Here is a 26,181-nt window from a genome sequence, read left to right on the forward strand (position 1 = left end):
AGACATAGGCATGCTAAAACTGCAGTCTGTTAATGCGGGGCAGTACTTCTGTAGATAAAATGAGTCTTGCTGCCTTTGAGAAGGGAATGCAAAATCTAGCTATCCATACTTAAAAAAGGAAACGCACTCATTAGCTGAGGTACCATTGACATCACATGCTCTCCTTACACGCCGTTGTAAATGAGCGAGGGAAGCGGCTGCCGTGGCTGAGAACTTGTGAGAAGAGATTACCTTAATAACAAAAAGCCACGAGCTTTACAGTTACTCCCTGTGCTCTCTCATGTGAACTAATCAGCGGGGCTCCTTTTGATAGTACAGCTTTATATTATAAGGGAGGTTTTAGAGGAGGCGCTCTTTGAATTTATTTTTGTCTGGGTCAGAACTTAAAAAGGTTAAAATAAATGCCAGAGTGCTGGATATAGCTTAATTATGTAATCTCAAAAGAGGCAAAATTTCAAACGACCTTTTATTTGCTTTATGGGCAATTTTTAGATCTTTATGAAATGAAGTATTGAAATAGTTTGTAAAAAGTGTGTTTATACATTCTTCTTCAGTGTTCCTTTTCTTATAAAAGGATTTGGTCAATTAATATGTAGAAAAAAACCTCTCATAAACTCAGTTTATTCAGAAAGAGAATAAATTATATACCACTATCACTTTTTGGTGATAAAGTTTATTCAAATATTAACTCATTCCTATATCATGTCCTCTCCAAAGAGTGGCTCTTTCATTAGTCTTTTTCTTTTAACAAATTTCAGTTCTGGGAGCTGGATATCTTTTTCATTTCAGCCTTATTATACAAAATTAAAACAGATCCCTAAAACTTGCATTTCTCTATGCAACTTGATTAATGTTTTAATAAGAATGTAAGACATGACTTAACTGTTGGCTTACTCATTTGTTTTGCAAAGTGAGAAGCACAGCAGACAAAACTGAGCATATCCTACACTAGCCAAGTAACATTTCAGTATGTTGAGGGAAGATGACACTGAAAGATAAAAAGATTATAGTAGTAGCAGTTGAAACCGTTACCGAATGCTTATGCCTTTTTATATACGTGGTTTTACACCTGTCTCTTTTCCTTTTAGGTAACAGGTATAGTAGGCAGAGCGGATGTCCTAGCCTGTCTACTCTTTCTGTTGGCTTTTCTCTCCTATAATAGGTATGGATCCTTGCTATCAGTTGTCATAATGTGATGAGGTGCTCTGGTCTGTAGAGGAGGGAAAAGGGAAACCTGTCAGTTTTTGGTTGTTGTTGCTAGAGGTACTCTCTGGTCCCCGCTTCCCACCGCAGTGCCAAATAAATTATGCTTATGAGAACAAATAAACATAAGAAGAGAGCTTGACATTTAAGATCCTCTCTTCCATTGACATTACAGCTGACCATATACCAGAGGAGGGCTTGTGGAGTTGGAGCTAAAAATTATAAAGTAATGTTTTTGATGGAAGGCAAATTGTATGTAGAGTGAAGAACAGACACGTGCCTGCCTTTGAAATACGTGCTGCGACTGTGGGACTCCGAAATACACAGTCTGGGAGAGTTAAGGGTTGTGTCTAGACCATTAAGTCATCCTTTTCAGATGAAAACTTGGCACTATTTGCTGGTCTGTGTCCTAAAACTGGGACTGAACAAGCACAGATAAAGAAATAGCTTTACTTGAATGGGATTTCTGCCCCTTTTGCATTGTTGTTTGATTTAGGAATAGCACTGTGTCATCGTGGCTGTGTGGAAAAACTACTATGTCCCTCTTAGCATGTTTGCTACAAAGCCGCAGCGCTGTTTTCATCAGAAGGTTTCAAAGGTGTAAAACTGGTAGTGACCCCGCAGGAATCAGCTTGTGTTTTTTTTCTTCTTTCTTACCTTCCTCCCTCTCATTCAGGCTTGCTGCCCGGTCTGTTAATGATTAGGACACATCTTTGATCCAGGGGAGTGTGGGTGGGATGGAGGAATTTTTGCTTGCATAGTGCATTTTGTCACATAAGGAGAATTAGGCCTGTGTGTTCTAGCTGATGGCAAGCAGGTGTTTTTCTGCCCTTTCTGTCTTTTGTACTTGCTCTGCCTTCCTCTGACAGTTTCAAGTCCACTTTCTCTTTCTGCTTGTCTTTTTTTCTTCCTCTGCTCAAATTCTTGAGCATTTTCTTCTCTCAGTATTTGTTCTGCCTTCCTGTCTCGTGTCTGAACCTTTCTGCATTTGTCAGTGGGCAGTGGAGGTTGTTCATGTCACTTATTACCAGCATCTGAAAGAATTAAGAAAAAGTGTCTCAGTATCTGTGAATGCAGTAAACATGAAAATGACAGAGAAGTTAAAATATCTTACGTCAAATCTGTTTTTCAGGAGTGTGGATCAGCTTTACGTTGGGGAACGTTTCCCTCCCACTGCCTCCCCATTCTTTTTGCTGCTTAGTTTATTCCTCGGGACGTGTGCAATGCTGGTGAAAGAAACTGGAGTCACTGTGTTTGGTGTGTGCTTGGTTTATGACTTCTTTTCCCTCTCCTGCAATGGTCTCAACCTGTAAGTAACTTGCCGTGCTCGCTATGCTTTTCAAGTGTTGCCACCTGTGTGTGCAAAATATATGTTATTATATAGAGCACTGTGGGAGATAGACTTGCCCCTCTGAATGAAATGGCACATATTTGACAAATTTGGAGGGCACCAAAGTTTCATTCCGTATTCCCCCCCCCCCCCCCCACCGTTACTCTATTATTGCCTGGTAACTTTTGCTGGGTAAACAGACCAGATGTGAAGAACTGATACCTAAAATGCTCAGTTCACTCTGGCAAGTCTAACATTTATTTTTTCTGTGGGAGTTCTGACTAAAGCATCAACATCTTCAAATTTCTCTGGCTTAAATCCTTCTACTTGCAGCATCTGCTTGATTATTCAGTCACAGTGTCATGGTTGTAGAAATGCTGTATGATGTTTAGTAGTAAAATCAGGTTTGAGCCTTTCTGTCCTTTCAGAATTTAAAAAGAGGGAAAATACTCAGCCAGTTCTGGAATGATTGGAATAATTTGCAGCTCTCAGCAGTTACTGAAAAAAAAAGCAAATACTTTGAAGTTTGTATCCCTCACCCAGTTAGTGTCGCAAATACCTATGCTATTCTGTATCCCCATTAAAAGTCAGAAGACCTTAGTTTGATAGCAGCTGGTTTTTATCCATTTCTTTCCCAAACTATACCCGGTGCAGATCTACTGACGAGTGAACGTAAGAGCTTATTTGCCATTGGGAATGGAAATTCTCACTCCTGCCATCACTTCTTGTGTTCCCACCAGTGCTGCTCCACAGGCTCTGGAGCCTGTAGCAGCCCTGCATGAGTTGGTGTATCTAGGTTATAAAAAAAGGAGACTAAATTTGTGTTTCTGTGGTAGCAAATTAAATCTGCTTCCTCTAGATGATGATGGGGGATGGACCTACCCCTTCCAGCTCCTTGAGCAGTGATGAGGATAAGTAATAAGCAAGTTATAGTGGTGTAACTGGTGGGCAAATAGCCAGCGAGGAGTATACTGGGGACTGACAGCCAGCACGCCTGTTATCGCTTGCATTTACAGCCTGCCAGGCACATTCCGGGAACTGCCTGGCTAAAGACAACACAGATGTTAATTAATTAGGGGAAAATCTGTGCCCTCTTCCTTTCCCATCCCCTCAGTCTCCCCCTTTCTGTAGGTTCATGTTCCAGTGGCCTCTTCAGGTTATTTCTTTGCTTCAGTAGCATCCAGTTGCCCAGATGTGACAGTTATTTAGCTTGCAGGAGTGAAGCTGTGTAGTCCAGATGTGCTGCATTTTCGTATTTGCTCTGGTTGCATGTATTGTGCACTTTTCTGTCTGTGCAGTGCTCAGGATTTTATGACTGTATTAAATATTTTTTTTAGGGGGCAGCAGAAAACCAGCAGCCTTCTATGTGCTGCTGAAACTCATCTCCTTCTGCTCCTTGCTCCAACCTGTACAGATTTATTTTCCGTTTAAATTGGACAGAACATCAATTATTTTCTGCTGCAAAAAGTTAGGAACGGCACCATATTCTTCCTCACAGTGCTGCCCATCTTACCAGAGAGCAGCTTGATATGGGAGTGCTCATCTTCTGTTGCTGTTGGGTCTCTTCCTTGAGGTCTAGTTAGGAACTAATAAATCCTGTCTTCTCAACATGCAAAGATTTTGTATTTTGAATTAAATAAAATGCTGTCTATTGTAGTTAGATACCAAGCTGTGCTGTTTTCATAATGTTTAACCTTTAGATAAGTATATGTGAAAAATAATTTTAAAAAATTAAATACTTTTCTTTCCCCTTTTCCCTCTTTTTCCCTCTTTGCATGTGTAATCAGGAGAAATGGGGGGATCCACCAGAGACCTGCTCGGCATCCTGTGGCTTCTCCCTCTGCGTCGCTGCAAGTCCCTCCATCTGGCCGGGAGAACGGGAAGCATCGCTTTGCCCACCGGGGCACATGGAGCTCCTGCCACCCAGCATCACCCGAGGAGCAGCGGAGTGGGGGCCTTTCTGTGCCCAGCAAAGCTATGTGGGCCATTCGGAGGTACTGCTGGCTACCTGTTGCTGGTTTAGTTTGCAGCTGGTCCTACCTTACAGTGTCAAGTCATTAGCTTTGTTTTAGGCATTTCTGTCCTGAAATGTGCTGTAATTCTTTTTAGGGAAAAAGAAGGGAGAGAGGAGAAGGTGAAGGAAGGGTTAAGGGAGGGAATCAAAAAGTCCATTTCTTTAACTTGGAAAGAGGAGAATATCTAAGGACTGTACATGTCCTGAGACTTTCTATCCTAAATTATATTGCTGGGCAATGTTCTTCTTCCCAGCTTCTCTGCAGACAAAGCCAAAACTGTAATGCTAGTTTGAATGTGAAGAAGGGGAATATGCACATGTATACAATAATTCCTGAAGCTAGGTGAGTGCAGTGCGAGCAGTGTATTGTGTGATACTGCTATATATGTGTTCAAAGCCAGGTTGGACAGGGCTTTGAGCAACCTAGTCTAGTGGGAGGGGTCCCTGCCCATGGCAGGGGGGGTGGAACTTGATGATCTTCTTTAAGGTCCCTTCCAACTCAAACTATTCTATGATTCTATGATCTATGATTTGTAGGTATAATTTCTGCATGTGGATATAGATACGTGTAGATGTGTGTATGCATATTTATGTATCTATATGAAAGTAGAAGTGATGCTCGTTTCTGCTTTATTCCTAAGAACATGTGTATAATGGGGGGAACTGAGCTCAGGCAGTAACAATGATTTTCACTGGTTGTGTCCAGCAGCTCTTGGCATGTTTGTTGTGCACCTCCTTGGGGAAGGAAGTGCTCTCCTGCAGCTTATGGCCACCATGCTCTGGCACAGGACCAGCCCTTGGCACCCCTATTCCTGTGGAAGAGCACTGAGTTAGTAAGAATGTTTAAGGGGATGTGACTCAGCCGCTGCCCCACAGATCTGTGCCAGAGTGTGGGGTTTTTTGTTTAGCCTTGACCTTTGTACAGTCTCCCTCATAGCCCTTGCCCAGCTTGCCCTTTATTGCTGACTTCCAGTTTTAACTACAAAATAGTCACGTTATGATTTAATTTGGAGACCTGTATTAATGAATTGCCCTGCACTGCCTGCCTATTCCTTGGAGAAAGTGTTTTGTTCCTTAAGTAGATCAGGAATCCCACCTACCTACCTACCTGCTGCAGTGCTCTTGATTGTTTAATGGTTGGCACCTGAATGGGCTCCATGCAGCACTCCCAAAAACTGGGAGAGGGAGTGTTTTATTCCCACATAGCACCCCTCATTAACCAGTTCAGTCGGAGCAGTTTGTTGTGGGGTTTTTTGTTTGTTTTTTTTTTTTAAATAATCTTCTTGCTGCATCAGTATTGATGGCATATAGGTGTTACATGAGATCTGTAACTTCTCAAATCACAGAGCCTGTTTCCTCTACCTGTTTGTAGTTTAAATGGTTCCCACCCCCTCGAGAGCCTCTGCCCTTCAGGTGTTTGGACTGATTGGTCTCACTTGGGAGTGGTTAGGGTTTTGGTTTTCTTTTTAACAAGGAAGAGTGGATTTGGTTGTGTTGCCTCTTCGTGTGAGAACCTGTGATACGACAATGGTAAGGAAGCCAAGGCTTTCCAAAGTGAATAAATGCCAGCTGCTTCAGCATGGAGACTCTTCTGGCTGTTATAAACAGCTCCTAAAATAGTTTGTTCATTTTAACTTATTTTGCTGTATCCCTACATGAGTAGAACAATTAGAAGGTGTGTGTGACCCTGGTTCTTTCTGATATGCCAGGTTACAGTGGGCTGTCCAAATGCTTCCTTTAATGTCTTTGCCTCTAAAGTTCAGGACCTTATGGGGAGGAGTAACCTGAGCACTGATGCTGGTGCAGCTGCTGTTCCTGGCCTTTTCCCTTTCCACACTTCTTTCACGCTTTTGTTCTCTTTGATACTTGTATTAATTTCTGTTTTCCCTGGTGGATACTGTGGTGGAGGCTATCAATACAAGAAAATGCCTCCTGTCTTGCGCCATCTTTTTGTTCCTTGTTTCTTTTACCCCTGCTTCTTTCTTTCCTCCTCCTGCTCCTTTCTCCCTGCTCCTTTGCCTTACACTTTTTCCAGACACCCTGTCTCTGCCCCCGCTTTTGGGAACATCCCTTCCTTACACTGAGGGGGAAAGCCTCTGGTTTTCCAGCCTCTCCAGGAGAGACTGCAGAAGTTGCATTGCAGAGACTGTACACGTGGGATGACTTCAGAGGGAGCTCGTCCACGCTGCCAACTGGCATTGGCTTTTCGGCAGCTGCCTCTTCAAGTGTTGTAAAGGATTTCTGCACATGGCAAATCAAGCTCTGCACGTACGTAGCTGCTTTCTTTTTTAAAAAGGAGCTTTCATGGTGTAAGCTGCTCACCCTTCCCTTTCCAAGTGACTGACTGAGTGCAGTGCACTTGCAACGACCTGTTGTGTTGGTTCGCTGTGGGATGCCCAAAGTGGCACTGGCGTGGTCCCAGCAGCAGAGAGGGAGGCCTGCTGCCATGCAGCTGTGGGAGAGCTGTGCCCCAGAGCTTTGGGAGAAAGCCTGGGATGGGTTCATGAATGCTGCTTTTAAAGAAACTTCTCTAAAACACTGTTGGTAACCCTCTTAGTTTTTCCTTTGCTCTGAATTCCTGTTTCATCTGAAGGCAAAATTAGGCCAAATAACTTCTTGTTACATGCAATGTCAGTTTCATAGAGCCTGGGCAATTTGACCAGTGCTTTCTTGTCTAATGTCAGTGTTTGCTAGTCACTGTAAAAAATAAATGTGCTGCTATAGCATTTGCAATTTCAAGAGATCTTCTCAATTCTCAAGCATGTGGAGCATGCTTGCAGTATAGTATGGAACAGCAAGATCAAGTGTATTGCAGCTCACTGACCCTCTAAATGATCTCCATGTCACGTGGAGGTCTATGGACCACTACCTGATCATATGACTGCAGTCTTCTTCCTTCCACTTGCTGAGTCCTCTCACAGGACAGATTAAAATAGTTGAAATACTTTCTGTACAGTCTCTCTATAGTGCTATTGGCATATTATATGGTATGAAGTAGGAAGCACTCAAGGCAATTGCTCTATTAAAATACAATCCATCTTAACAAAGAAGAAAAAAGTAAATCCTTCCTATAGCTGAAACGAATAAGGAAAAAAATGAAGCTGCTGTCAAATAAGAAATTAATTTCACAATTTCTCCTCTGTAATCACTGTTTCTCTCACTCATGTAGGTCTCTTTCCCCTCAAAAGGGAGGGGAAAGGATTTTGTATATTTCAAAAGTTCCAGAGTTGGAGGGCAGATTGGGCACAGTGAAGTAGCTTCAAGTACTTTAGTAGTGCACCAGGTCGCTAGTTGTAAGGCCTTCATTAGCATAAAAAAGTTGTTCACTGCTTAATCTGTACTTTTAAGTACTTGTAATGTGATCAATTAGGTTTCTACTTAATAATAATTTATTATGTGTCTTGCTACTAGAGCTGACTGAAAAACGCAGGGAAACATAATGGGGGAGTTAAGGGAATAGGTCTCATTAGCAGTACCCAGAGCTGGTTATATAAATTCTTGGTGCAGAAGGATTTCTGTTCTTTATTGTCACTTGCTCTTATCTTCAGCTCTCCAGTGAATGTGGGGGTTGCAGTCCTGGGTGCCTCCAGGAGTAAAGAATGTGTTAGTCTGGATGAAACTGTAGGTTTTATCACCACGATTTACTGCAGTTTTGGGGGATGCTGGCATATACTACCGAAACGAGGTTCATCTCTTACGAGTTTGATCCATCTCCCTGAGTTTTAGGGCCTGAAAGAGGCTTGTGACCAGATGTGCCCTCCTGTATGAGACAAATAGAGAAAGGCAGACAGGAACTTTCTTGTCAGACTTGTACTTCTCTTCGGGATAAAACCAGAGCTTCAGTGCTTTCACTATGACAGTGCAGTATACATGTATGTGTCTTGTTAAAAAGCAGTATCAGTGCCAACACCTCGTTGTGCACCACAGCAATACTTTGTTAGACCCACTAAGATATTTAACAAGGATGATATGTAAAGCAACAGGTTGTCATAGTCTTGTGTGCAAGTTGTGTCTGTAGTCATTGTCACCCATTGATTTTTTTTCTTGATTTATTGAGCCCACTGAAAACTGAGATTTATTTTTTTACTTTTTTTTTTTTAGCTCCAAGATGACATATAGTAATTATGTCACATCAAACAAGCCTCACACTTAGCATTGCTAAATACTGTCCAGCTTGTGACCACCTAGTCACCCTGATGGTTTTGAGCTTAGTAAATGAGCCTGTGGTGGGCCCACAGTGTATGTTTCAGGCATTCTTGAAAAACAAGGCTCCCCAATAGCTTGCATGCTTTTGAAACTGAAATCTGATTCTTAATGCATTTGCTTCTGGTGATTTTGCTGGTGAGACTCTTCCTTTAGAATGGACAGTAGATTGGTGTTTAAAGGTGGCATTTTACATGTACGTGAACTGTTGCATTAGTTTATTTTTTTTTGTGTTTCTTTAATTTTTTTTGCCAAGTGACAGAATCAGAGAAGAAGCAGGTGTACTTGGAGATGTGTCCAGTGGTGTTGCCTTAAATCTCTGCATGCATGCAAAAAGGGAGTGAAGGAGCTCACTACTTGGTAGCGCTGTGGGATCCAGGTACAAAACCCCATTGATCCAAAATTCAATGAAATCCCTAAGGCTGTCGTGGGCATAAGTGTGATCTGATGACTAAACCAGCAGTGATGTTGTTTCCTTTTGGAGCAGCAGGGGAAGGAAAATGGAAGCGCTCTGCAGAGCGTGGTGCATTCCAGGGATGGCTGTGCTGGCCCAAAGACTGATATTCTGTGAGGAAAAGTATGTTGAGGTCATGATGTACCTTCCCTGCGTCCCTGTGCAGCATGCATGGTCAGTGTTTTGAGCTGAAACAGATGCTGTTCTCCAACACAAAGGGAGAAGGGGGAAAGTGTTGGCACACATAATGTGTGGCTACGTAGCTATTGCTTGGTGTTGATTTGGCTGAATGCTTCTGTTTCAAATTCTTGTGTAGCAGTGGTTCTTTTTTTGGGTTGGTTTGGTTTTGGTTTTTTTAACTAATTTGAGAGTATAGCACATTTCTGCTTTAACATGAAATTGCTGTTCAAAAAGCAGAAGTCTCAGCTGCATTTGTGCCACTCAGTGTAATACTGCTTCCTAGATTCGTAACTGATACAGGCAGACTAGTGTGACCCATTTCCCAGATACGGGATTTCACGTGTACAGACTTTACCTTTTCTTAAATTTGTTAGAAGGAGCTTTACAAGAAGGTGGGGCTTAGAATATGAAACTGCCTGGGTTATGGAAGTGTGAGGAAGGCACTTCCTGTGAGATTTGGTACAATTTTCTTCAACTTTAGTAAGTTGTTCTTAGTTGCACTTGTACACCCTGAAGGTCGGTGGTGGCTGCATTTGTACAGAAGGCACAGCAATGAAAAGGACTGCATGCCTCTGAGAAAACACTAAGGTAACTATTATTAATGTGTTGTTTTGGTCAGAGGCAAACATACAACAAAATAAAAACCTGGATACTTGTTGCTGGCCTCAGAGGTCCTTGCTCTGCAACAGCAAAATAGTGAGGAAGGGTTAATAGGGCTTTGCAAGCACCACAGCAGTAGTTAGTGGAGAAATTCCAGGACAGTGACCTGGTTTGTGTTTCAGCTGGTGGTGGAAAAGGTCTGGGAGTCTAGCAGTCAAAATAGTTTTCTTCTCTAGGAAAGCAAAATGAGTAACCGGGAGCATTAAGCAATGGAGCCAGCCTAGGCTTTTCCCTTCCTTCCTCTCTCACTGGTGATCCCCTGAGGCTTGTGAGGTTCTGAAAATAAAGGAGCAAGCTCCTACTCTGCAATGCTTTGAGCACAGGTTGATGTGGGATTGCCTCTGTGTGGAAGGAGAGAAATGGTGAACTGTCGCTGGCTGCAGGCTGATTTTTTTGGGGAATTGATTTTTAAAATTGAACCGATAATAGGACAACACAGTTTTCAACCCAAAATACAAGTAGGACCTTGAGTTCCAAGGCCTAGGAGGGCACAGGGTATGCTGAAAGAGAACAGATTAGGTGTCAGTGTTATCCTGGTAACTATGGGATGATGCTTTTGTGATGTTGCAAGCTTTTTTTTCACTAGTAGCAGGTTTGCTAAGGCTCTGTCATTCTTGCAATTTATTAAGCTTAAGTTTATGAGTGAAGTTCAGCCCCCTTTGGGGAGGTGTATTGCAAAGGTGAATTTGGCCTGTGGTTTACTTTTCTCTGAACTTGGTTCTTGAGACCATTTTTTCCATTGTGAGTCTGAGCAATAGCTCTAGCTACTGCTGTGTCTCTGTCCTGTCTTTTTGCTAGCAATAATACATGAATCTTCTCCTTCACCTGCAGTCAGTGATGATATTTATTGTCATGCTCAGATGGTACCTGAGGCCACCAGAAGAGACTGCTAGAGTCTAAAAACATGTGGGAGGTAGGTGCCCCTGCGCTTAAAGCCTTGGATTCAGCCAAGGATTTACGCGCTGTGGCCTGTGACTGTCTTCCAGAGAACCCTTGTGTAATCATGGGAAAGTACTTACACGTCTGTACTCACACGACATGTGCTGGGAGATGAGGCACGGTAATGCATGCTGCTTTTCCCGCATCCTTTTGTGCAATGTGGTTGTTGTTTTAAGACTCCCCCACCAAAAAAAGAAAGCCAAGGAGCGTGTCTCTTATGCATGCTTGTGGCGTTATGTGTCTTAATCTTTGAAATCTGCAAGTGCTGTTTCTATACAAGTGTCTGAACTCTTTGCTTGCTAACTGAAGTTTATTTAAAAACAACCCCTCTTTGGTATGATGATGACTAATGTTGCATGCACACACAAAGACATGTTTAGACATCATTAGGCTGCAAAATTATGCACCCACCTGGTAGGAAAGGCTTGATTTAATTTTGGCCCTGTTGTGTGTTTATATTATGACAGTCTTTAATTACACTATCACATACCACTTTTTCCTGCATGATCCCCGCTTTATTCATTGCTCAAAATGGATGGTGCTCACTTAATGAGCAACTATTCAATATTTTGTTTCTTCCTTGTCAAGAGCATGGCCCCATGCCCTATTTACTTCATGTTTTTCAAGTTCTGCTCTGAGACAGATTAACAACTTCTTGATAATTTTTCTGTGTACAAACTACCAAGTGCTGTCATTTCCTCACAGTTTGTTGCTTCAGTCTGTAATCTTTTAAAGTACTTTTGGCATAGTTTCTGGATGTGTAATTTCCTTGCTTTTCAAAACAAGTAAAGTGAATAGCCAGAAATTTTTGCAGTAGGGAGCCACATGAGTGTTAGCAGTTGGAGTGAAACTTTAGGATCCACCTCATAGACATCTGCTGCTTGAGCAAGCAGGCTAGCTGATGGCAGCAGTACACCATGCTACATAGGGGTTCGTATTAAGAGTTTGGAGTCAGTATTAAGAGACAGCGACCTTTCCCCTTGGATATTTGCTGACAGAGGATGCACAGTGATGTGATGTTTCCTTCCAGACTCGAAATAAACGCCAGCATGTGCAGCTGCTTCTGGCAGATCCGTCCTTCCTCTCGCCTCAGTTTGTTGTCCTGCTTCATCTACTCCAGCCTGCCTTCATCCCTTGCTTGCTTGCTTCTCCATAGTCATTTATTTGCTTCCAATTTTTACTCCTTAAGCTTTGCCTTTTGGATCTTCCTTTCTTCCAAAGCTCCTGTAACAAACTCCCTCTCCCAGAGTCCCTTCCTATACTCCCAGCCCTAAAGTCATTGCCCAGCCAATCCAAGAGCCCCCACCTGTGTTCTTGTACTGTGTATCACATTCTCCATGTACTCCCTCAGGGTCCTGTCTTTCAGCTTCAGTCTCCTGCTGTGGGAGTTTTGCCCAGCTACGAGAGGCAAGGTCCTGCTGGGGTTTTCCAGCTATCAGCACTCGCTATCTTTTTGCTTATCTCCTCTTCCCCTCTGCATGGCTTTCTGCCCCATGGGCTGCAAAGACAGCTTGCTTTTTGACCTCTTTTCTCCAGCTTTGGGGGTTTGGCTTTCCTCTGCCCTGTACCTGACTTGGGAGTTTTCCCTGTGCTTGCTGCCTGGGTTTGAGGAGGAGGGAGCATGGAAAGCCAGGAGCCTGTGCTGCTCTGGTGCTTGGGATGGCGCAGAATCACCACTGCTTGCAGTCTTGGCTTATTTGTGTATGGAAAAGCAGGCACTTGTTTGAATAGAAGATACTCAGTTTTAAATTTGACTTCCTTCATTGGACCGATTTAGCTGCTGTTCTGGATAGTGGTTTTTGTCTTGCAGTACAGAAAAAAACATCTCTCTCCCTCTTTTTAAATCCTCCGAGGGGAAGTGCAAAGTAAATAATATCCCCATAACTATTAATATGTGACAGTATCCAGAGGCCCTGTTTATCTCAGTAAGCAGCAAATAAACTTAAGTAGTTTTGGTTTCATGTATGTTAAATGTTGGGGCAAGACTGAGACTGATGTTATTTTTCTTAGCTAATGATGACTTAACATGTTTTAGCTTTTTTTTTTTTCAGGGAAAGCTTTTTAGTCTTTTAAAGATCCTTTCATTTAGTCATGAAAACCCATTTTTGTGAATTCGTAAGTGGAAACTGCCTGAGACAAAGAACCTCACTGGGCAAAACAGAATCAGGAGGAAAAGTTAATGGCTGTTTTTGGGGTTTTTTCCCATCTTCTGAAAGATGCTGATCACTTATTCATTCATGTGCAGAGGGAGCGGCGTTGTTTTTTCTCTCTCATTAACGGGAGTTGCGTTTAAGCCCTGCAGTTGCAGTCACTTCATTGTACGCCGGCCTCTTCTGTTCCCTGTGTTGCTAATTGGAAATCCCCAATTTGTAGGTGCAGCCTGTGCATCCCAGAGCTGACTCACAGGAGACTCTGTTCATTCCCTTTACTTCACAGGGCTGCCTTTCTATTCACAGTTCATGGCAGTCTCATTAAACCAGTGTTTGAAATAGCACCATGCCCATGTTCATTGGCTTTCTCTGAAAGCCCTGTAAACTAGTGTCAAGGAATTAACAGTGGCTGAGAAACAGAAAAACCTTAATGGCTTGCCAGGTCATTTTCCTTGCAGTAAATCTGGGTTAGTTTGACACAGAATGGTATTTCAGTCACCTAGGAAATAAAATACTCGCAACACCTGAAGACAGATGATACCCAGATTACTGCAGGCATTTCCCTGGAGTTAATTTAATAGAACATTTTCTCTCTTACATCTTTGACTTCCAGGCACATTTTTGGAAATCTAGTGGAAACTTTTAGGCTGTTCTCAGGAGTGAAGGATTCAGCTGTAACTACCTACCTCATTAATGGCTGATGATTTCTGAGCTGGTCCACATCTCCTCTGTGAACCTGGTAATCACAGCCTCTATTAAGCGAAGAACAGCAAACTCTCAGGACTAAGTTATGTGGCTTTAGGTTTTCACAGACTGGTACAAGCAATCATTTGCTCAAAACCATGAGGACACCAATCTCATCAAATATGACTTTAAGTGAATGGTTCCATTTGTGTGATGAGTGTTACTTTGATTTTTTTTTTAATGTGAAGTAGCTGTTGAGATATCATATTTGGTTTAAAAAGACAAAATCTGTTAGCATGTCTAATGCTTCTCCCATTCTCCCTTTATGCTTTCCAAGATTAACAGATCCTTGCCTGATTAGAAACTTAATCTTCAATTTAATCTAAAGAAGAGTAGTAAATCCACTTGCACATTTCTAATTCAGTTATCCCAATATTCTTTTCCAACTAGTGCATTAGAAACCTTAATCCTCGGCTTGGAAATGTGGAACACACATTTCTCTCCTGACTGCAGATCTTTGAAATGCAGATTTTTTTGTTGCTATTCTTTTAAGCAATTTCCAGAATGTGAATGTCCAGGAAGCTGCAGTGCAGAAGGGACTCTTGTAAATGCGTCCCACGTTCCCAAACATCCACGCTGATATTCAGATACTGGCCGAAGTTAGCCTTGAAAGACAGGGTTTGCACTTGGGCTGTTGGAATGCTGCTGTCAAGTGTTTGCTTTCCTGGCCTGACAGGTCTTACAGCATCTGGCGATGCTCTGCTTTGCCTTATGAATTCTTATTACCTGCCACTACTGATCACGGAACGGCTTAAATGAAAATCACTGAAATATGTTGTGGTTGTTATTGTCTTTTTTATTAACCTCTTTTCTTAAAGTGAGGTTTGGTTGTCTTAAGAAAGTATCATTCTTTTGCCATATGGATAATACAGTTGTTCCCTCTGTTTAAAGCTTTGGTTGGCAGCGTGTTTGCCATAGAGCCTCTATTCAGGCTGGGGGCTGAAAGTGTGCTCAAATCTCTCTTTTTGTGACCAATGAATCCCTTGATTTTAAAAATCAGCTGTAGAGTAAGGAAGTATTAAGCATAAAATTTGAACTTTGAAACAATGGTTGCACTTCGGTTGTACTAGTACAAAAAAACCTATGGAATAAAATGCAGTTCCTTTTCATCTGTGAAAGATGCCAACAAACCCACTGGATATTTGTTTTAGAAGAGGAGAAATTAGAAGGAAAAAATGTCTCTACTCTTGTTTTCCATGGATACAAGGACTTTACTGATTTGTTCAAAATAAAACTCAAGGAAAGAGTAATTGTCAGTCGGGGGTAGAAGAGAGAGGGAACACTTCCTTTATTTCCTTCCCATGCAGTTTTATCTGATCTTACAACATATTTACATTTATTGGCCTTGCAAGACCATGCTAGGAATTTCTGCAAAGACAAAGCTGCTGTAAAATGATGGCTTTGGCTTCTCTCACAGTATTTTGACATTGCTTGGTTTAATTCCATTTACCATAATCTCTGCCTAATCTCATGACAGCAGCTTGTATCACTGCTGCACCTGTGAGTTATCTGTAAATGTCTAAAGCAGAGATGTTTCTTTTGTATTTTGGCAGTCAGCTCAATTCATTTGTTGTTGTTGTTCTCCCTCTTCTCCTCTGTTCTCCCCAGTGTTACTTATGTAACACATTTATTTCAGAAGATGAATTGCTTGGGGTACAACTGTTTTTGGTACAAGCATCGGGAATGTTCATCTTCAGAAAGCTGCCTCCTGTCTGATCTTAAATGGCTGCTAATGCTGGTCTTTCTCATCTGTCTGTTACAGATCAGCATTTTGTTGCTGATCTTGACTGATGTACTGTGGATTCACTATCATGATCCTGCTTATGATCCTGAGTGGTATCTCCATTGTGGAATTACTCAATATGGAAAACCAGATTCCTTAATTTGTTACCTGTATAAACTTTTGAAGATGATGGATAACATTTTTCAGAAGGCATTTGTGCATGCATTTGGTTTGGTGCTACGCATGAATATGAATAAATTATTTTTGCATGATATTTCTTCGGGGGAAAAAAACCAGAAGCCGTTTCACTTTATATTGGAATTTGTCTGTTGAACTCTTATCAATCAATGTATTCAACATAAAAGAAGAACATTGTGGGAACACCATATCAAACTAGCGGTCCATCTAGCCCTACTATCTGTTTTCTGACTGTGGTCATTACTAGATGCTTACAGAGAAGAAAACAAATGGGAATGGGGCCAGTGCAGGGTTATCTTTCCTTACCGTGCATGCTGAACGTGTGCCAGTCAGTGATTTACAGTCTATGGATCTGGATGCTTTATCTGGAGCACTGTATTAGAAACTGTCCATGGACCTGTCCTCTGTGGAGTTGTTTAACTCCCCTTTTAGAGCCTTTCTTTCCTCCGACTTTGAGGACATCTTGTTGCAGTGAGTTCTGTGACTTAATTACACACCTCGAAGAAATCTTTCCCTTTGCTTGAAAACTGATAATTTCATTGGGAGCCCTTTGACTTTGTGTGATAAGAAGCAGAAAGTAATTTCTCTGGTTCACTTCCCCAAGCCCTTAATAGTTTTATAGTATCTTCATATGTACTCCCTTTCCAGGGAGGAGAGGCCTGTTTTGTTGATTTTCTTCTCATTCAAAAGCTGTTCTGTTTATCTGATGAGCCTTATTAGCCTTTCCTATACCTTTTTGATCTCTGTTAGATCATTTGAAAATTGGGCAGGGGAAGGGGGAGATCTTGGAATAATGTGCCGCAGTCCAGATGTAGGGACATGATGGATTTCTTAGTGTATTACTGTTTGTTGTTTCTGTTCCACTTCTTTTTAAACATGCTGGATGCTTGTGCTATTCACAAGCTGCATTTTTCAGTGCTGATTTATGGCACCACTCTTTTTTTCTTTACTATTTATTCTTTCGTTCTGACTACAATCTGTGTAGGTAATTGAGATGTACAGTAAAAAACTGAATGGAAAATCTGAGTATCTTCTATTGCTGTGTTTTGAATACTGTGCACTGGCTTTGGCTGAAGAGCACCCTGCGACTGCCTGGCCTGTTCCCCATTACAGAGAAAAGGCTGGAACGAGATGCTGAACTAAGCTAAGATGGACCTGGCTCATTTCAGGGCCAGAGATGACACCCATCAAACTCTGTAGCTGCTGGATGTGGGCCTCAGATACCTTGATATAGGTTAACAATATCTCTGCCCTTTCTTAGCTGCTATTTGGGGATGAGTAATAACTCAAAATAACCTGGCTTGTACAAAGCTCATGGGCTTCCTCAGGCACCCACTCATGAGACTGAGTCCTTCTCATTGCTTTTTCTTGGCTTCAGCAGTTTTCTCTCCTTCCCTGGGGTGCAGTTACAGTGCAAAGGGGCTGCAGCTGCTGTCTTGGGTGCCCAGGACCCAGAGTGTGCATGTCCTCTCCGTCCCAGTGTCTGTGCTCCATCAGCCAGACTTAATCTAGGATTGCCCAAATCTTAAGCAGATCTACCTCAGCAAAAGTCTTCCCATTTTTGCCATTAAATTGTCAATTTGTCCCTTAAAATTTGCTGCAAATTGACCCCTATCCTGTTCTTCTTTCCTATAAGCAGAAAGCTTCAGCATTTATTGTTTTTTAAGTAGAAGATCTATACAGTGTTAAGTCATGATAACTGCTATACCAGGGCTTTCATGTCACTATTTGTTGCATTATTTATTTTGATCTTATTTGGCCTCTTGACTCCATCAAAAGCGCCTTTCAATGTGAATTAATTAGAGGAACTGTATTTTCTTCTTTCAATTGCCTTTAAAAGAGAAATGCTCCCAGATGGCATTAGGGAAGGAGGGGTGTGTTTTTTCTCTCTGCACAAGCCATGCTTCTGTTGTAGACCGAAGGCTTTCTCTGCCCTCTGTTATACTGTGGGAGTCTGCTGTTCTGATGGATCGAAGATGCTTTCTCCTGGGAGTTTGGAAATGCCAGAACTGAATGAGACCCCTTCGGTGTCATCCCAGCCCAAATGAGCAGCTTTCTAATAATGAAGATGACTTTTAATATTGCAGCATCTTGTCTCTGCAGAGCACTCAGTTAATTATAAGGTGTGAATAAGGAATATGTTTCACAGTGCCTTGGCAATTTTCTGAGTTCACTGATCCGTAAACAAGATTATTCCCTAATAGTCCTTCATCTCTGCCATTATTACACAAGGATGTTCAACTTTTAAATTAAATTAAAAATTATCATCTTTAAAGTTTGTTGAGTCACGGCTAATCTTTTGAGAGGGTTTCCAGGATTAACTATTTTAAAATTGCTTAGTTATTTGGGGAGGAAAGAATCTTTTGTGGTTTCCACTGTGCCACTTTTATAAACACCACTCTGTAGCAAGTCTTCTCTGGGAAATGTGAATTAGACTAGTTTTCTTCATTCTTTCCAAAGTCCTTGACACTGTCAGGCAGCTGATGTTTTTGGGGGGAGCTGCCTCATTGAGGTACATAAAGGTTTTTACAGTTCTTTCAGCTGCTGCTAACCCAGGAGTGAGGGACTAAATTTGGTACCCAAGTGCCATCTGTCCAGCCAGGCTCTGTCCCTGTCCCTCAGACAGTTTGTACAGGATGGAGATGACATGGGACATTGGCCCAAAACTGTCACACGGTTTGTGATCTCTCAGGATTGTGCAGAGCTACAACTCCTTGAAGATGTTTTACCAGTACTAGGAGTGCCATTATAGATTTTTAAGTTCAAGGGAGGCTATTTATGATCATCTAATCTGAGCTGGAACTTGGTGCAAGAGACAGAGTTTTCTGAGAATTACTGCATGAAGCCTGCATTTCTCTTTGAGCTGTGTCGCACATCTGTCAGCAGCCCTGGCTTTAAAGACTTGATGTGATAGAGTATTTGAAATATCCTTAGGTGGATGGTTGCAGCGGTATGCTCTTCTCACTGTTAAAAACCTGTGATAAAAGATCTGATTTATCTAATTTCAGCTTCCAGGTACTGCATCCCATTATGTCTTTTTCCACTAGATTAGACAGGGTGCTCTTAGCTGACAGTTTTGCAGCTTGTGACAGTTGTTTTATTGTTCTTCCAGGCAGACTGAAAGGCTGGGCTTCCTCAGGGTACATCTACCCAGCAGTCGCTGTTGTGATGCAGTTTATGGACTCAAATCTGAACAAGTCTCAGATTAGGTAGCTTGAGCCCTGCTAATAATATGTCTGTAATAGCATGGAGATCAGAATAGGTGAAGCAAGATTTTGAAGCATTTGCCCATCTTCTTCTTTTATATATAGATCTTTTTCCTGTGTATGTTATGCTGAACTGTTTCAAAACAGTAAAATACAGTTAGTTTTTGCAGTGCAAAATTCACATATTGTAAAAGTCAATACTTTGCTCAGTAAAACCAAGTAGATTAGAGTAAAATCAGTGTATCTTTGATAATAAATCCCTATGGGGCAAGAACGAGATCTTCCTATGTGTTTGTTGTGTTTCCAGCACAACAGTGTTTCAGTCTTAATTGGAAAATTAATCATATGAGGAGGTGCACTTGATACTGAATCTGCACACACAGATGACATTTGGATGGTGCGCTGCTCTTCATCTAACAGCGAGCACTGCCACGCATTAACAAACGCAAGTGCTCAGAGTTGAGTTGACATTTTGTCTGGAAGGGCTGTGACTGAACACCCAGTGAAATGCTGCACTGAGCCCTTGTTCACAGTAGTGAAGTTGGAGAAAAGGGGATGGAGAAAATTTGAGTAGATCATCCTTTTTAACATAAGATAGTCCCTCACAATATAGTTCCTAGCAGGTTTTATATTGGATCTAGTTTTAGAAACAAGAAAAGATACAGATGGATGTCTTTATTTCACTCTCAGTATGTTTTACACTCAGGAAGTATGATTTCAGAGGGGAAAAATGCCTTCTGCTGAATTGCTGGTGGCTTTACCTAGAGCACGTAGCAAGCCGTCAGGAAAGCAGCAATGTCAGGTGTTGACCTACACTGATGATGCTTCATTTGTGAGATTTAGTCAGCTTAAAGCATGAAGTAATATGATTAATTTGGCTCCAGGTTCAGTGTTTAAGAATACATAAGACAGAACATCAGCATCGTTTCTTTATACCAGCTGAGACTGTGACCCAGCTGGCAGACTACTCCACGGGTACCATTATCAAGTTTCATATTCTCACATTTCATTTCTTCAAGCATCTGTTATTACCTCTTCAGAAACCCCTTACAAATTAGAGGTGCATCTTGCACAACTGAAGAGCAATTATTGTTCCATTACCAAGTAATGAAGTGCACACTTGTATGGAAAGAATGATGTCTCCAGATATGATAAAGTTCAGCAAGATTCCCAAGATAATTTCTAGAAGTGTTTTCTACCTTCAAAGCTTATATTTTTTAATAGGTGGCAGATCTTATGTCCAATATCTTTAAAAAAACTCTTGAAGAAAACACATATGTGAGAGCTTGAGAAAGGGTGCTGTTTTGCATCATCATGAAAGATGCCTCCCTGCCATGGTTCGGAGTTTGAGGCTATTGACTTAGATTTAGTGTGATGGTTCAGTGTGCTATTTGCCACCTGGTCATTCTGTCAAGACATGGAGTAGTCCTGGAAATTCAGTATGTTCAGTCATCTCCCAAGTTATGTTTGACAAAGACTTTTTGGTTTTCAACTGGGTAAAGTTGAGTGAGTCCAGATGGTGCTCACAGGGCCTGTTTTTTAGATGTGGGATTCCCAACACAATCACTTGAAGTGTTAATGCTCCCTGCCAATTAGGACTCGCCTTCTCTCTGGCTCCCAAACATTGAGGTACTTGAGCAGGAAATTATTTTGAATGTTTAGTCCTCGCATTTAATACTTTTTTTGAGTAGAGCTTAGTGTGATGATCACAACCTGCTAATCCCTCTAGCAGAGTCCCCCAGTAACTGGGACACATAATCACAATGATTACTGGGTCACTGAAACCGAACAGCTGGTGTCAGTCACTGTAGCTCTGTTTCCGTTCGGTGCAGCTGAGGTTTCCACATCTCCCATATCCTCATGACAAGACTCAGGCCCCTGCAAGCTTAGTGGATGGGATGGCTAACAGTGCAGATCTGACTGGCTCACTAAGCCTGCCTATGGGATTCTTCTCACCTTCTTAAAACTAGGCTTGGTGAATTTTAGACCATTAATTTTACAAGCTTTTTCCATTCTGTTAATGCTTATTTTCTTAAGTAGCTTCTCTGTTGGCAATTGCCGTAGCTTTAGCAAGAACAGAGGTATACTTTCTGATTCAGTAAAAGAAAAAAAAGCCCCAAAACTAAACAAACCTACACAATCCAGAAATTAGTCTGCAAGTGGTCACTTCTTAAAGTAATCTCCTTTCTGTCAGAGGAACATCAGCTGGTAAGGGGCTACTTGGCTCATCAGATATAGTCCTCTGTTACCACATGCCGCCAGTTATCTAATCCCTTTCATAGAGTGGCTCAGCGCTGCCTTGTGTCCCCTTGGATCATCTCCAAGGTGCCCCTTGGAAGGCTGCTCCACAATCTGACAAGTTTGTCTGGAAAGCTTACTTTTCCCAGCCTAAATGGCCAATTTATGCCCACTTAACCCTTGTGTTTGTGCATCTCTCTTCTTTCCTTTGTGTGCCTGTGAATTAATGTGTGGGCACACAAAACTAAAAGACTGTCAAGTGAGATACAAAACTGGTTTTAAAGTGGGAGAATCCAGCAGAAACTCCTTATTTCTTAAGTGTTCCTGGGGAGGGGACACAGAAGATTGCTGTGGGTTGTTACTAAATAATGTCATAACCTTTTTACTGGCATTGTCTGGGCAAGCTTTGTGTATTAAGAACAACTGAGCCTCTCCAGAGAAGCTGCCTTTTCTTTTGGCAAGGAGAAGGATATGTGTGGAGTGCTTGTTTTTATTTTTATTTATTTCCTTTGGTCAGGTGCCATGAAAATCTCAGCAGCTTCAGAAACTCAGGCTTTTCATTCTGACTTGCAGCCATTTTGAAAAAGCACAGAACAAAAAAACATAAGCGTCTGCAAATGCGTGGGATAAAAAAACATACTACCAGTATCCCCACCAAATATATTTAAGGTCCCTTTATAGGAGAATGAAGCAGCAGAGAACTTCCTGCTTTATCTTGGCAACTGGTGAAAATGAAAAATGGAGTTGAGTTATTTTGGATAGTGGCTTGTGCTTCTGCCCTGTTGTACACTAGTGCAAAACAAGTCTAAGTGAGATGAGAACTAAATCTTAAACTGGACCTAAAACTTAAATAGTAACGCTTTCCTGTGATGTTAGTCAAGAAGCTTGCTGCTTCTTGCTTTCTTCTGGATGCCCAGAGGCATTACTTCTCATATCATGCCTTTTGGAGACCTCAGCTTCCTTTTCATGAGCATGTTGGATAGGCTTCCTTTGCTATACTGGTGGGGTGCTTCTTGCCTGTTGTGTTGTAGTCTAAATGGTTGGGCGAAAACGATTTAGCTTGTAAGCAAAGATAATATGAATCATAGTTTAAGAAAAGGGTGATTGTATTTCTTTTCCTGGTAGTGTACTCCCCAGAGTGACATCTGTCTTTTTTGCTGTCTTTGACATGGATTTCCATCCACGAAGCCCTGTAGAAAGAGTGCCTTTTATTAAGCAGGAGTGACTTGCTCCTTCTTGACTAGACAAGTCTGAAAGTGCTGCTGGATCTCTAGGGGAAGGCTGTGCACTTCTATAACTTCTGTCTCCCATGGAAGGTGTGAAGAAGGCATGGTCATCCCCATTCCTGGCACAACCCAAGGGCTGACTGACCTTTCTCCAGCCACTAAGCTGGGGGCTTTCTGTGGCTACAGCCTCTATGGACACATGAGACAATGCTGTTGCTGCTGTTTGATGGGTTGTAGTTCAAGTTGCTGCTGGGTAAGGGAAGTCCTCTATAGACTGGGTTGTTCTGTCCATCAGCTGAGGAGCAGCTACTTCAGAGGAGTGGCTCTCCAGCTCTGCGCTAAGAAGCACCCATCACTCAGCAATACTACCAGCTCCTTTTTAGCTAAAGGAAAAAAAAAGCTAAAGAGGAAATAACTTCGAGCTGCATATATTAGTGGTCTGAAGTGTTTGTGGTTCAGAGGAGACAAAATAAACTTTCTCAATGAACTTGTATGTGTGGTACTGTGCTCCTTCACTATCCTCTGTGAGCAGTGTGAGGTGAAGGCATTTGACACCTTTCAGTATTGGCATCAGGAAGAGACTGGGGCTTCTTAACACCTCCCAGCAGTCGGGTAACTTTAATTTCCTGAGAACAGAGGAAGGGTTGTTGTCCTCCCCTCTCCCTGGCAGGCTTTGGGGAAGTGAATTCCTTTGTTTTGGAAACATGGTTGATCCAAAAACATTCTTTTCCATAAGAAAAATGGATTGTGTGTATGATCTCTAGACCTGATGTGAAGGCTGAACATTTCTGTTGTGAGGAGGTGCCTTTGGCGTCAGTCAGTAGATGGCTCCACGCATGGATGCCGGTATCAGTTATGTACTGTGGGCCAAAGAGCTGAAAATGTTCAAGTGTGAGGGGTTTCACATTTCCTTTTTAGTCTTCTGTTTTTCTGGTTCAGTAAAATCTTTTATATGGAGCTGTTTGTGTTAAGAAACAGAGCCTAAACAGCTCTGCTCCTCTGTTTCCTCTGCTATCCTCCTCCCTCCTGCCCCCATGCTGTCCTAGCTCTGGATGGCTCAAATGGAGAGGACCTCTGCTCAAGACATGTGCCGGCCTTTCGGACGGAGACCTGCTGCGGTGTGTGGGTAACTGCAGTGTCCCCTGACTGCTACCTTTGGGTAATGACTGATGTTTTGCTGCTGAACTTGCGGCTTTTCAGCTTGTTCTTTCTGACTCCAAAACTGCCAATCAATTGCCACTCCCTGAGAAGCTGCTTTTTGGTGATAGTTTTAAGGGAAATAACAGCAAATGGTGCCTGATGTGAACAAGTCCCCGTTATTTTACTTTCTAGCCTTGCCACATTGGTAGGATGTATTAATGGCTTTCTTAACCTTAGTTCACTCTGATGGAATGATGTTTATGTATTTTATAAAGTAATAAGTGTGTGCTATTCAGTAGAAATTAAATTGTTGCTTTGGTTATACTTTTGTCCACAAATCTGTTAAACAAATGGATGTGTATTTATGGATTAGGTACCCACTGTAGAAAAATATTCCCAGAAGACAGTAAGAAATTAATACATACAGACCATGTTGCAAATTGCATTTAAATAGCTATTGCCTTCATTTTCCCACACTTGAGTAGGAAATCATGCTGCAGAGAGAAATAATTACTTAGTGATAAATCTTGAAAGAAGTACAGATGAGGCGTCCTCATAATGAGATACGATAATTAGCAACTGCTTTGTTTTGGGTGGTGCGGATGGTATATTTGGATGCAGTTGTGTAGGTGTGGTGAGAAAGCAGAGGAGGGCCAGGATTAAGAAAACTGGCTCTTAAATTTCCCTTTTCAATCTCAACCAACCTAATATTTCACAGTAGAAGCATAGTCTAGTGAAAACACTGCCGAGAGATAAAATACTGGGTTTTACTCTTCCTCCCCTACCTCTCCGCCCTCCCAGCATCACCACTCTGCTGTCCTCTGCAGCATGTTATCTTTGAAATGGCTGGTATGTTGTCAAATCTTTTTGTCCTTTTTTTGGGTGGTGGCATTTTCCTTGCTGTGAAACAAAAGATCAGGCCTTGCTCCCTTCTTCTTACCGTGTGAGTTTTAATTAATGTTTTTGCAAAGCGTGTTAAGATCCTTGGATAGCAGTGTGGTTTTGGCAGTAGTTCAGTCTCCTGGAGGAAAGCATATGCCTTAGAGTCTAGGGGAAAAAAAATCTAACACATTTAGGGTTAGAAATAGACAGGTATATTAAAGTATTTGAGTTAAAAAACTGCCTTTTTTGATTCTTGCAATCTGAAGCTCTAGTCTCATAACACTATTTTTTAGTAAATGAGGTGTCTTTCCTGCTGGGGTTGGGAGTCATCCCTGTTGAAGTCTTAGAGACCACGTTCATTTTTCACTGGTTTACCTCTGAAACAGTATTTCCTTATGCAGTCTTCGCTTCTCTGTTCTCATGATAGAAATGGAAAGGAAACTTTGAAACTTTTCAGCTGTCATCTTAAAAAAGGTGGAGTGCATCCTTTTTTAAGCAGTCAGAGGAATGGAAACCACAAAACCCTCTGGGCTGCTGTCAGTCCACAGATCCTGAACCTATCCCATATGAACAATACCAAGGCTGTGTGTCTGTCTGTACCAGCCCTCTTTCACAGTCTCCGATATTAATGCTTTGAAGCAGGTCTCTGTTTTAGGCTGTTACTGCAGTGCTGAGCTGTAAAGTCATCAGCTGGACAAAACTGGTGAAATGGTCACCCATTTCTCAGTGTGAAACCCCCCGTGTAAGGGCAGAGTTTATAGTGTGTTGCAAGGAGGCTGTTGTGGTGTCCTGGAGTCTCTGACAGCCCTGGCTCCTGCAGTGCCCCAGCATCAAGGAGCTGCTGTGGGGTGGATGTGCATGCAGCAGGTGCTGCAGATGTTGCAGAGCTGTGAAATAGTCTTGCACATCCCCTGTAGCAGCGTGGATAGAGAAGTCCTGGAGAAACACTGGTTGGGCCGGTGTGGGGTTTTTTTGTTTGGTTTGGCTTTTAAAGCTATCATTCTTGTAAGAGTGTTGATTTGGGTGTTTGGGGAATTTTTTGCATGGTTGACTTGAATGAAGTGACTGCTTACAAAACACACTTAAGGAAACGAATGTTTGTGTTAGGAATGTTAGAAGTCACATCTGCAGTTTCTGTAAAATGGTTAGCTTCGTTTTGGGAACAGTTCTACGTTTTCCACATGCTTGCTCTGAAAAGTGGCCATGAAGCAGCTTGTGGACATCTGGAAGGCTAGATAGCTGGTACTTCTGCAGAAAGCAGGGAAGTCATTTGGGATAGAAAGCTCTATGGTAGTTTGACAAAAAATATTTACTTGCTGGTAAAGATGCATTGTACCAAGCACACTCACTAGCTCCTTTGAGAGCACAATGAGTTTCCCATCCTCTGTTCTCCCACTTTATTTCCCATGGTGGTGATGTAGCAATTTTTTCTGTGCTGGGTATTGCTATGGATTGTTTGGTTTAATTCATGGATTGTTTGGTTTAATTTACTCTGCAATACTGGAAATGAAGTCCTTGAAACTTCTGATGGGAAGTATGACCATGGGCTATATGCTTCTCGAGAGCCACCGAATAGGTACTGTAGTAGACTGTAGAGTGGGCAGCTTGCTTACATACAAAGAGACACAGGTAATAGTTACCAAAATTTGTCTTGGAGGAGAAGTCCAGCAGCACAGCTTGTGCTTGGTTCA

General features: G+C 42.0%; 1 protein-coding gene across 1 annotated transcript in view; it reads left to right on the forward strand.

The window, feature by feature from the left end:
- TMTC1 (transmembrane and tetratricopeptide repeat containing 1) overlaps positions 1-26,181 on the forward strand; it is a 128,517-nt gene that overhangs the window by 765 nt on the left and 101,571 nt on the right. Inside the window, exons 2-4 of the mRNA XM_010188706.1 lie at positions 1,089-1,162; positions 2,336-2,512; positions 4,321-4,527. Of these exons, the coding sequence (XP_010187008.1) occupies positions 1,089-1,162; positions 2,336-2,512; positions 4,321-4,527 (458 nt within the window). The remainder of the gene's footprint in view (positions 1-1,088; positions 1,163-2,335; positions 2,513-4,320; positions 4,528-26,181) is intronic.

Source organism: Mesitornis unicolor, unplaced genomic scaffold (genome assembly GCF_000695765.1).
Source record: "Mesitornis unicolor isolate BGI_N332 unplaced genomic scaffold, ASM69576v1 scaffold11097, whole genome shotgun sequence".
Taxonomy (NCBI): domain Eukaryota; kingdom Metazoa; phylum Chordata; class Aves; order Mesitornithiformes; family Mesitornithidae; genus Mesitornis; species Mesitornis unicolor.